General features: G+C 40.6%; 1 protein-coding gene across 5 annotated transcripts in view; it reads left to right on the plus strand.

The window, feature by feature from the left end:
- The window catches only part of LOC108712610 (glutamate receptor 1), a 145,884-nt gene that overhangs the window by 105,917 nt on the left and 27,716 nt on the right, over positions 1-12,251 (plus strand). For all 5 annotated transcript variants that reach the window (XR_005966548.1, XM_041588006.1, XM_041588005.1 and 2 more), the window contains exons 7-11: positions 972-1,139; positions 1,457-1,561; positions 3,280-3,390; positions 7,167-7,373; positions 11,373-11,743. Coding sequence is in view for 4 of the 5 variants with exons in the window: in XM_041588006.1 (XP_041443940.1) it covers positions 972-1,139; positions 1,457-1,561; positions 3,280-3,390; positions 7,167-7,373; positions 11,373-11,743 (962 nt within the window). In the remaining variant the exon portion in view is untranslated. The remainder of the gene's footprint in view (positions 1-971; positions 1,140-1,456; positions 1,562-3,279; positions 3,391-7,166; positions 7,374-11,372; positions 11,744-12,251) is intronic.

The raw sequence follows: 12,251 nt of genomic DNA on the forward strand, positions 1-12,251 counted from the left end.
GGGTCACATTTATGATCTGCATCTTGTTGTGCAAAACAGCATGTGCAAGGAACATATGTGATCCACTAAAAATATTCAAGTTTCCTAATGTGGAAAACTGCAGGTAAATTTGCCTTTGTAAAAATTATTATTCGGACTATACATACAAACAATATATACCATCTACAGTATATATCAAGTTGCACAGTCATGCAGAGAAAAATACTGTATAAAATATACTACTACTACCACTACAATGTTGTAAAATTGTTGATGACACTTGCTTCCTTTCATACATAGGAGGATGGGCAGTGATATTAGGTTAGATCAGCCTTGGTTCACATCGGCATTCCAATTCATCCCCCAGGTTGGGCATTTTGGTTAAGATCAGGGCTCTGTGTAGGTCAGGTTCTTCCACTTCTATCTCTGCAAACCAATTCTGTATGGACTTCACTTACTAAAACAGGAAAAGGATATTCTCCAAACTGTTGCCAAAAAGTAGGTAACATTGAATTGTCAAAAATGTCATTGACATGTGTGATATAGTGGCATCTGTGTCAACAATGCTGGACAAGGCTTGAATAGCCTTGAATAGTCCAGGAAGGGGTGTCCATACTTTTTGACCATATAGTGTATTTGGAAAAAGATGTATTCCGTACAATGATAGATGTCATTGTTGCTCACCAACCTCTTGGATGTTGTGGCCGGTAGCCTCAAAGCTGGTGCATATTTTTGATTTTCAGGCTTGGAGGCAAGTTTTGGTTCCATAAAAACCAGGTGTGCTGCCAAACAGAGCCTCCTGTAGACTGCATGTCCTTATAGAGGCTACCAAATAGTCAATCACAGTCTTTGGCACCCCATGGAACTATTTTTATGCTTGTGTTGCTCCCCAACTTTTTATACATTTGAAAATGTCTCACGGGTAACAAACGTTTGGGTACACTTTGGGGAAGGCCTTACCAAAATTAATACTGTCTGTAAATACCTTGCAGTACACCTCTGCCTTGACTTATGATGGAGTAAAAGTAATGGCCGAAGCCTTTCAGAGTTTAAGGAAACAGAGGATAGACATTTCTCGCCGTGGGAATGCTGGGGACTGTCTAGCAAACCCTGCAGTGCCATGGGGGCAAGGAATAGATATCCAGCGGGCATTACAACAGGTAAACTTGCTTCTTCCAGCTACTCTGTGGCTACAAATGGCAGATTGATGAGTTTTGTTCTTTCACTTTATTTTAACAGCAAATGCAACATTATTATCCCAATTAATGATAGTAAATAGATCAGGTATCTCCAAGGAAAACAAAAAATGTTGGCCATGGGAGGTGCATATTGTTCTTATAAAGGCAATATCTATAGTAATAAGTCAAATCATTTGGATTTGCTGTAGACAATTTATATATTTAGTGCTTATACAACTTGTAAATGGTCAACTGAATTTGTGGTTATGTTCATTTGACTTTCTAACATTATGTTAAAGGTTCGGCTGGAAGGGCTATCAGGGAATGTCCAGTTCAATGAGAAAGGCCGTCGGACCAATTATACACTGCATGTGCTTGAGCTGAAACATGAGGGAATCCGTCAGGTAAGTCCATAAACGTGGGTTATCCATGCTGTGGTACTTGAATGACTAAGAGATCCCCAAACACATCATATTGGAACCTAGTTGATCTAGCTCTGAGTTAAAAGGGAACTATACTTTATATAACATTTATTTTCAAAAACATTATAGTATTAGCCTTAGAATTAGCTTGCTGTGTGCATAGACTATTCCTCCTCTCTGCATGAGCCTCTGAGTGAGGCTTGCCATATTGCTTGCCCTATTTAAGCACTCTGTATCACAACATAATTTGAATAAGGATAAGGATACTTGGTTTTCAGATGTTGAATTTCCAGGCTTATATATATAATTAACACGGTAGTTCCCACTACATATACCAGTTGCTGAAAAGTAAGTTTAAGAGAATGCCATTCACAGCCCTTTCCAGATCCTGCCAGTAATTAAATAATGTTTGCAATAGAGAGCACTCCAGTGGAATCTTTTTTAAAAAGCATTTATTTGGAAAAATCTTAAGACCCAGAAAGCAGCAACCTGTCAACATTGGATGGAAACATTGCTGCTATCTGCTGCTAATGTCCAAACAAAGGCAAAGATTTGATTGAAGTGCTCACTAGTGCAAATAAAGGTTTGTTAAAGAAGATTTATCTGGAGTGTTGTCTATTGCCTGTCTATTGTCTATTCTATTTCTGAAGGACCAGGTGGACATGGCCACCATATGAAGTGTATCAAATCCAGATATTTTCTGTGTGAGGGCTGCTATTCAATATTGATTTGTAATTAAATAATGCCACAATCCCACAGATTGGAAGGCCATGTCTGTTCTGGTTTATTGCAGTAGGGTTAGATAGATATAGATATTGCTGTTACTTGGGAGGTTTTTTTCTTTAGCATCTGAATTTGTAGGAGACAGCAAGGCATTGACATAGTAGTTCAGTTTGTAGCATAGCAGTGTAGGAGTGTTTATCTCTGTTAGAGCCTTGTGTCTTTGTTCTTTTGTATGTCAGGTCACCTTGAATTCTTTTTTTTTATTATTATTCCCCTGTTTCATTTAAACTCCATTACTGGCTTTGCACGTTTCATCCTCCTCTCCATAACTGAACAGTACGTCCTTTGCTAGTCCAGCCTTTGATTCTTTGTGAGAGGGATGCTACTTCAAAGTGACAAGAAAGTGACTACACAATAAGCATTGCATGTTGTACTGTATTATTCTCTTTCTGTGTATCTGCATTCAGCCAGAATGTCTGGGCCTTGTCACTGAATTGGTGATCATTACTCAGGAGACCCAAATGCTTAATTCCACCTGTCAGTTTGGCTTGTGGTACTTACTGCTATTTAGCTATATACTTTTTTCAGTCATAAACCATGGAGAGCTTCACTCTTCACAGAACATACTAGAATTAGGCCTGAATTATAACTGCCAGTCAGTGGTGTAACCAGACCCCCCAGCAAAAAAATCTGGGAGCCTGGCACGCACAACCATCAGCTCCACCATGTACATGGCCGCCTGCCCTTTATTCACCACCAGTTAGCAATGCTCACTTTTATATATGTAACCAGCTGTGGAGCGGGAGCAGGAGCAGGGCAGGCAGTGACTGTGGGGCGGGGATAGGCGAGGGGCAGGCGTCTTAAGATGCTGAGGTATTTCTCAACAGTCAGTAAAACAGTAGGAATATTGGTGGGGGGGGAATTACATGACGTACTAATATTTGCACTCTCGCTATGTCTCGTTCTCTGTTTAATAGGTTGCACATTGGAATGAAGATGATAAACTTATCCCATTGGCAACAGATGCTCAAGCTGGCAATGACACCATTGGGGTTCAAAACCGGACATACATTGTCACCACAATCATGGTTTGTATCAACAGTATTTTTAGGATAAAGTAGCAGAAATAAAATGGCAGTACTGTATGAAATGTCATAGAAGCCACAACTTAATGGCAACTTTCTTGGTCAACACTTGGTGACTGTGTTGAATGCTAGAGGTTGAGAGGATGAAGACCTGAAGGTGGGCACTGAAAGTACTGTTTCTTTTTATGCTATTTTTTTGTGCAGAACTATAAGTTCCACGCAAGATGCTGCCACTTTGTATAGTGATTTGACTAAATAAGAAAACTGGGCAGCAAATTGGAAAATGAGGTTCAATGTTGATAAATGCAGGTTATGCACTTAGGCAGAAATAATATAAATGTAAGTTATACACTAAATGGCAGTTTGTTGGGGGTTTCCTTAACTGAGAAGGATCTAGGGGTCTTTGTAGATAACAAGTTGTCTAATTCTGGGCAGTGTCATTCTGTGGCTACTAAAGCAAATAAAGTACTGTCTTACATGAAAAAGGGCATTAACTCAAGGAATAGGTCCCTGGTGAGGCCTCATCTGGAGTATGGGGGCAGTTTTGGACTCCAGTCCTTAAGAGGGATATAAATGAGCTGGAGAGAGTGCAGAGACTAAGTGCAACTAAACTGGTTAGAGGGATGGAAGAGTTAAATTATGAGGGGAGACTGTCAAGGTTGGGGTTGTTTTCTCTGGAAAAAAGGCGCTTGCGAGGGGACATGATTACACTTTACACGTACATTAGAGGACATTATAGACAAATAGCAGGGGACCTTTTTACCCATAAAGTGGATCACCGTACCAGAGGTCTCCCCTTTAGACTAGAAGAAAAGAACTTTCATTTGAAGCAACGTAGGGGGTTCTTCACAGTCAGGACAGTGAGGTTGTGGAATGCACTGCCGGGTGATGTTGTGATGGCTGATTCAGTTAATGCCTTTAAGAGTTGCTTGGATGATTTCTTGGACAAGAATAATATCCAAGGCTATAGTGACTTTAAAATATATTGGTATATATAGTTTATGTGAGTGTATGGAGGGGTCAGTGTGTGTATGGATGTTGTGTTTCATTTGGAGGGGTTGAACTCGATTAACTTTGGTCTTTTTTCAACCCAACCTAACTATGTAACTATGTAACCAGCAAGTGTGGGTGCTCTAAAATGGATACAAAGGAGACCTTACAGTATCTTACCTAAATTCATTAAGGTATTTGGATCCAAACAAACTCCTACATTTCTACATGGTTGACAATGCATGTATCCTTCTTCTTCTAAAGAATGACGCTAAATTAAGCCCATTGATGCTTCGTAACCCTAGCACTAGTGTCACCCTATAACGAGCTGTAGCTTCATCGTGGTGTTAATATGAGCACCTGACTTGTGGCCACTTTAAAAGCACTCTCCAGAAGTGACGCAACCCCCTGTCTGACAAATTTAGACACAACTTGAACCCGATTTGAATCAAATTGCAAGAAATATGGAAGAGATATTGCGCCTATTTTAATGCAAGTTGGCTCACGGCTAAAATGTTACTGGAACTATGGGGCAAATTCTGAATTATTAATTTTAAAAAAAATGCAGTGTGCCATTTATGAAAAATCACAAAGCAAGGTTTGTTATCAACTCTATTTAACTTTACTTTACAACACTGAAGGTCAGATTTAATAAAATTTGGACCGGAATTCCTTTGGAATCCCAATCTTAAAACCTACCTTACTGGAATAATAATAATAAAACTGACAAAACACAAACACCTCTAAAATGTCCCCAGTTGGAGCCGATATGTGTTCCATGCCAGCTTTGATCAGGGCTGCCCCTGCCATGAGACTTAGGGGCAGAGTCACTAACAGGCTTCACACCGCTTGCACCACTTCGCCAGGACCAAATGTGCTTTGATTTTGCTAATTCACTTAAATGCTAAAAAGTTTCATCCTGGGCGTCGAACGCTGGCGACTTTTCATTATCGTTACTTCCGCAGTGCAAGCATTTTATATCAAAGATGCACTAGCATTCATTTGTGCCTAGTGAAACTTTGCTAGTGATCTTGCGCTTAGGTCAATTTGCATAGGGTGGGAAATTTAAAGTTGTATGGACGTCTTTATTATAAATGTTGCTGCAAATGGTTTAAGTTAAGTTTTTATTACACATGTCCAGGGAACCTTAATAAAGACAAGAGAGTTAATATAATGCCCTACACATGAGCCCACTGTAAAATTAATGTTCCATATGTTATGAAATGTCTGGAGAAAACCGGTTACCCAAAAAAAATTTAAGTCAGCCAAATAAAGTCAGGACTTTTGCAGGCAATTCCTCTTCAAAAAAGGAAAAGTCGCCAGTGTTTTTGGAACTTTTATGCATTTTCGGCACACAGGATATGATGTAAGTGACGATTGAGGAAGATCTAGCTGCTTTTTAGCACTTTGCCTGGTCTGAGGTGGCGAAGTTAACTCTGTCGAAAGAGGTAACGTTCAGTAAAATCCCGCCTTTACTGAATTTGCGGAGAAACAACTTTTCGCCAGAGCGAAAAGTCACCTGGCGATAGAGTGTGAATGAACGCTAGCGAATTGGCACTGTGCCTGATAGTGAATTGGCGATGTGGATGGTAACGTTGGCGAAAAGTCGCTAGCGTTAGCCACTTCGCCCTTTAGTGAAAACCTTGCCTTAGGCGGCAGTGAGTAGCCAGTTACCAGGGGTGGCAAAAAGCTGGCTACTGTAACTTTAAGAGCCCAATTTCCATTTTTTAAAATGGCAATTTGGCTCCACTAATGCAGAAAACACTATAGCGTGCATTGCACTAGCAATGCAGCCCTGCTTTGAGCCACTCTAGTTCTTAGAACGTAGCTGCTGCCCCCTCAGGATCGCCCCTGGCTTTGATAAACAACTTTCAATGTGATAAACCAAAGTCCAGGTTCTAACTGGATCAGTGGGACACTGGGAAGAAACCCGGTGGGCCCTGCCGGCTCAGACCTGATCCCCACTCCGAATGTTGGCGCCCCTTCCCCACCCCGATGGCACAAGGAGAAAGTAAGAGACATGCAGTACAGGGGCTGGGGAAATGGAGACCCGTGACAAATGGAGACGTTAGCGACTTGGAAGGGGGCTCTGAGGTGGCAGCCATGATGAGACCCAGATAGCCCTGTCAGAAACTAGAAAAGCTACCCAGTAAAAATCCCAATTAAAAGTCTTTGCTAGTACCAAACTAAGCAAAATAAGTGACAGGAGAGACATTTTAAGTACATCAGGGTATCTGGAAGACTATTTAGATAAAGGGGTCTCTCTGAGCTGGACAGTTTTGTAAAATCCTTTGGCCAATATTGATTGCTATATCCAAAAAGCAAATGAAAAAAAAGCAACAAAGATGGATATCTCTGATTTACACTAGCATCTCCCTTTGATTAATAGCCTCTGACAAAGTGGTAATGAAATCAGAATGCTTGATAGATCTCTGCTGAAGGCAAAAGAACAAGGCCAAACAAACATTTCGTGGATATTGCTCTCTGCACAAAAAGAGACGTGATTAAGGGAGAATGTGGAGATGTACTTGCATTGATTCAATGGTCATTTTATTGTAATTAGTTACAAATACTGGAGGAACACATTTATTAAACTTAGTAAACTGTCTTAAACTTAGTCACCCAAGTTTACTTTATTTTGTTTCCTTGTGCTAAATATACTACAGGTGAGGGCGCTGTTTTTCAGAATGCTCGGGACCTGGGGTGTTTCGGATTAGGATTCTTTGTGTAATTTGGATCTTCATACCTCAGGTCTTCCTTTAATGACATCTCACTTTTCTTTAATCTAGGAGGCTCCCTATGTTATGCTGAAGAAGAACGCTGATCAGCTAGAAGGCAATGACCGATTTGAAGGCTACTGTGTAGAGCTGGCTGCAGAGATCGCCAAGCACGTTGGCATCAAGTACAAGCTGGAAATTGTGAAGGATGGAAAGTATGGAGCGCGGGACTCTGATATGAAGGCTTGGAATGGCATGGTGGGAGAGCTGGTGTATGGGGTATGTTTCAAATGTTGTGTGTATTGCCTATGTTTAATTATACAAATAATAGGACAAGTACACTACTAATATGCATTTATTTGTATTTATGCATTCCTTTTTTTTAAAGTATGTGCCAAAATATATTGCAGTCATCTTCAATTACTAAAACTAAGGGCTTCTTATGCCCAGTCCTTAGGCAACTTGACTACATGAAGCCCTTACTCTATACACAAAGTAGAGGGCAGTTACCTGAACCAAGGTGATTTCAGCCCCTACCACGGGCAGTAGCCTCCTTCTTCATTCACATCCAGAGCAACTGTTTCGGCTCCGACGTGAACACGCTGTGCATATTTCAGTGCAAAATACAAAAGTCTCGCTTTTCTTCCAACAGAATGGTTTCAGATGCAAACAGAAGAGGGAGGCTACCGCCCGCAATGGGGCCGAAATCATCTTGTGCATTTCCGAAAGCTACAGCCCGTGGTAGACTGATTTCAGCCCCACGTGGCAATTGAAAATACTTTTTCTTCATAATGAAAATAAATATAATTCAATATTCTCAACTTCTCTCACCCCAAGGATAGTGCAGACGAAGCTAAGAGAGTAAATAGAAAAGTGGTTGCACCACCTGTCAAAAATGAAAGAGGGCCCACTGGGACTGGTCCCACTGAGATATTTCCTAGTATCCTAACGGGCTATCCAACTCAACCAGAAGAAAGATTGCCAGAGCATGGTTTGCCTTTAAAAATAATTATCTAACCCACATTCTGGAGTTGAACAGGTGCTAGTCAACTCCAGAATCCACAAGACCGAGCGCTGGCACAAGGGTGTTTCTAGCAGCTGGTCAACACCACAGAATGGGTTAGACCGAGCGATGGCATTTTGTTCTGTGTTCCGTGTACCAACAGTAGCCAAATATTGCCTATAGCCAGGGTCGGACTGGGCCGGCGGGGCACAGGGAACAAACCCGGTGGGACCCCAGCTCTTGTTGGCTCTGCCGGCCCAGATCCACTCCCTACAGAATCTCCCTGCGGCAACCTACCTTTATCGGGCAGGTCGCGGCAAATACAAAGGGGCCCATTCACTAAGCTCGAGTGAAGGAATAGAGGGAAATGGCGGGAAAAAATTGATTTTCAAATTTTTTTTTGACTACTTTGACCATCGAATTGGCTACTTCGACCTTCAACTACGACCTTCGACTTCGAATCGAACGATTCAAACTAAAAATCGTTTGAATATTCGACCATTCGATAATCGAAGTACTGTCTCTTTACAGGCTTGCTAACAATTTTCTGATAGAAGGATAATCCTTCGATTGATGGATTAAAATCCTTCGAATCGTACGATTCGAAGGATTTAATCATTCGATCAAACGATTATTTATTTGATCGTTCGATCGAACGAATTGCGCAAAATCCTTCGACTTCGATATTCGAAGTTGAAGGATTTTAATTCGGCAGTCGAATATCGAGGGTTAATTAACCCTCGATATTCGACCCTTGATACATCTGCCCCAAAGTGTTTGCATGTGCAGTGCAGCGGGGGGGCGGCCATCCAGCCTCTAAAACAAGGAATTATTTATACTGTAGATGTTTGTTAATGGTCAGGGGCTTAAAAGCTCCTTGTTTATTTCACTATAGTTAAGGGAACATTCACCATGGTCTTATTACTCAGACACACTGGTTGCCGGGGGACTTGACTTTAAATGCACAACAAACTTAGAACGCTCGCAGATAGTGTAGGACAAACATATATTGAGGGGTCTTGACGTGGCACACGAGCTTACATATTTTGGCCAAAGTGTGGTACTAACACCTAATTATTTTTAATAAGTATTTTTAAAAACAAACCATGCGCTGGCAAATTTTCTTCTTTTTCTGTACAAATATTGGCTTTTTATCATTTATAGCAGCTGGTCAACTCTAGAATGTGGTTTAGACCAAGCGCTGGCACAAGGGTATTTCTAGCAGCTGGACAACATCACAGCGTGGGTTAGACTGAGCGCTGGCAATTTTTTTTTTTTTGTGTTTTCGAGCACCATTAATGTGCAAGTGGAAAACTTGAATAGTGTCACTTTAATGTCAGTATCATTGTATCTGTTTAGCGTTCTACAGTAATGTTTCCCCTTCACCAGAGAAATAAAGGTACAGTTCCCAGAGCAACATTCAGCACAATGGAAAGCACCTACCTATTGTTCTACTACCATTAGGATCCAATCAGCAGGCAGCACTAACTGTTTACCTCATTGCAAACAAACAGCTGATTGGTTACTACTGGGAATTAGACCTGTGCTTTTTATTAAATCATATTCAAATATTTGTATTAGTATAATCATTTTTTTTTTTTTTTCAATTTACTCAATTTGGAACAAAGAGTCTCCAAGCATTTCATTAGTTCTCTTGAAGGCATCCCGTTAGCTGGAAGCAGTTAAAAAAAAATCCCCCTCAAGCTCATTCTTTTTAAACATCAATTCCCAAAAGAAGAGCATTAAGGCAAATGAATCTCAGTTCTTTATTTATTCATTGAGTTTACATAACCAATTGGAGTTTATACAGAACCGTCTAGGCAATTTTCTTTTTCTATGTGAAGTTTTCTGATTGCCACCTTCAGTCCTCGTCTCATTCCCTTTCTCCTGCCTCTTGCAACTCTGCACATATTCTTACTTTACTCAATGGGACACAACCTTGGTGAAATCTGTTGGGGTTCAGGTTTGAGCCTAAATAAACCTATGATTAAAGGGATACTGTCATGGGAAAAAATGTTTTTTTTAGTTAATAGTGCCTGCTCCATCACACTTCTTTACTGAAATCCATTTTTCAAAAGAGCTAATTTTTTTTTTTTTTTTTTGAAATCTGACATGGGGCTACATTTTTTTTAACTGCTTCCAGCTAATGGGATGCCTTCAAGGGAACTAATGAAATGCTTTGAGACTCGTTGTTCTAAATTGAGTAATTGAAAAAGAAAGGATTGTACTAGTTCAAATATTTTAATACAATTTAATAAAAATCACAGCATTTGCACCAGGTCTTATTGTCAGTTTTCCAGGTGCCTCCAGTCATGTAACGTTATCTCTGATAAACTTTAGTCATTCTTTACTGCCGCACTCCAGGTTGGAGTGTTATCATCCCCCCTCACTCCCTTCCCCCCAGCAGCCCATCAGCAGAACAATGGGAAGAAAACCAGATAGCAGCTCCCTGGTTGATAAAAACAGCACTCAATAGTAAAATTCCATGTCCCACTGCAACTCCTTCAGTTACATTGAGTAGGAGAAATAATAGCCTATCAGAAAGCAGTTCCATAGTGCAGCACTGGCTCTTTCTGAAAGCACATGACCAGGCAAAGTAACCTGAGATGGCGCCTACACACCAATATTACAACAAAAAAATATACTTGTTGGGTTAGGAATGGAATTTTATATGGTAGAGTGAATTTTTTGCAGTGTAAACAGTGTAATTTAGAAATAAAAATAATTACAGAAACATTTTAAGGACTGCAGCACTCAAATGCATGGTCCAATTCACTTGGCAGAGACACACAGTCAGATTCGGGGCGACTAATCTCCCTGAACTGCCTTCCCCTGCCTTCCCGCCGGCTAGAATGAAAATTGCCCGCGGGATGGCTCTTCATTTTCCGAAGTCGCCCGAAGTTGCCTCCGAGTGCCATCCCACCGGCGATTTACATTCTAGCCAGCGGGAAGGCAGGGGAAGGCAGTTCAGGGAGATTAGTCGCCCCAAAGAAGAGGAGATTTGTCACTGGGCGATTAATCTCCCCGAATCTGACCGTGTGTCTCTGGCCTAACACAAATGTCCCAGGTCCAGACTACGCATAATTCCACCTTTACCTCTCTTTACTGTGTTCCCTTGGGCATAACTCCTCAGATTCCTTTAATTTCTTTTATTGCCATTGCAAGCAACCTATCTTATGTATATAAGGCTTTAAACCTGCTGTTATACAGTATCTCGTTTCTTGTATGACCCCAATCTGTGACAACATATTAATCATCTGCTTTAATGCCACCAGAGAGCCGATTTGGCTGTTGCTCCCTTGACAATAACACTAGTCCGTGAAGAGGTTATTGACTTTTCCAAACCATTCATGAGCCTGGGAATTTCAATCATGATCAAGAAGCCTCAGAAATCCAAGCCTGGAGTTTTTTCCTTCCTGGATCCACTGGCTTATGAAATCTGGATGTGTATAGTCTTTGCATACATTGGAGTCAGCGTGGTTCTCTTCCTTGTGAGTCGATTCAGCCCATATGAGTGGCACAATGAGGAGTTTGAAGAAGGAAAAGAGCAGCCGACAAATGATCAGACTAATGAATTTGGCATATTTAATAGCCTGTGGTTCTCTTTAGGAGCATTTATGCAGCAAGGATGTGATATATCCCCAAGGTAAGTTTGGGTTTTGGTTATATTCTATCCTCATTTAGGCAGTACTATTCCCTCTGTTTTAAAAACCCAAACTAAATACAGGTATGGAATCTGTTATCATGAATGCTTGGGACCTGGGTTTTTCCGGATAATGGATCTTTGGATCTTCATATCTTAAGTCCTCTAGAAAATCATGTAAACATTAAATAAACCCAATAGGCTGTTTTTGCCTCCAATAAGGCTTAATTATATCTTAGTTGGGATCAAGTACAAGCTGCTGTTTTATTATTACAGAAAAAAAGGAAATAATTTTTAAAAATGTGGATTATTTTGATAAAATAGTCTATGGGGAGACAGCCTTTCCATAATGAGCTTTCTAGATAACAGGTTTCCGGATAATGGATCCCATACCTGTACCTTAAAATAATTCATAGAAACAAAGAACTCAGCACCCAGCAGGCTCCGTTAATTAAACTGGAAACTGCAAAATAGAATGTTTTTATTTCTTTATATTTTGCTTTTAAAAACC

Source organism: Xenopus laevis, chromosome 3S (assembly GCF_017654675.1).
Source record: "Xenopus laevis strain J_2021 chromosome 3S, Xenopus_laevis_v10.1, whole genome shotgun sequence".
In the NCBI taxonomy this organism is placed as follows: Eukaryota; Metazoa; Chordata; class Amphibia; order Anura; family Pipidae; genus Xenopus; species Xenopus laevis.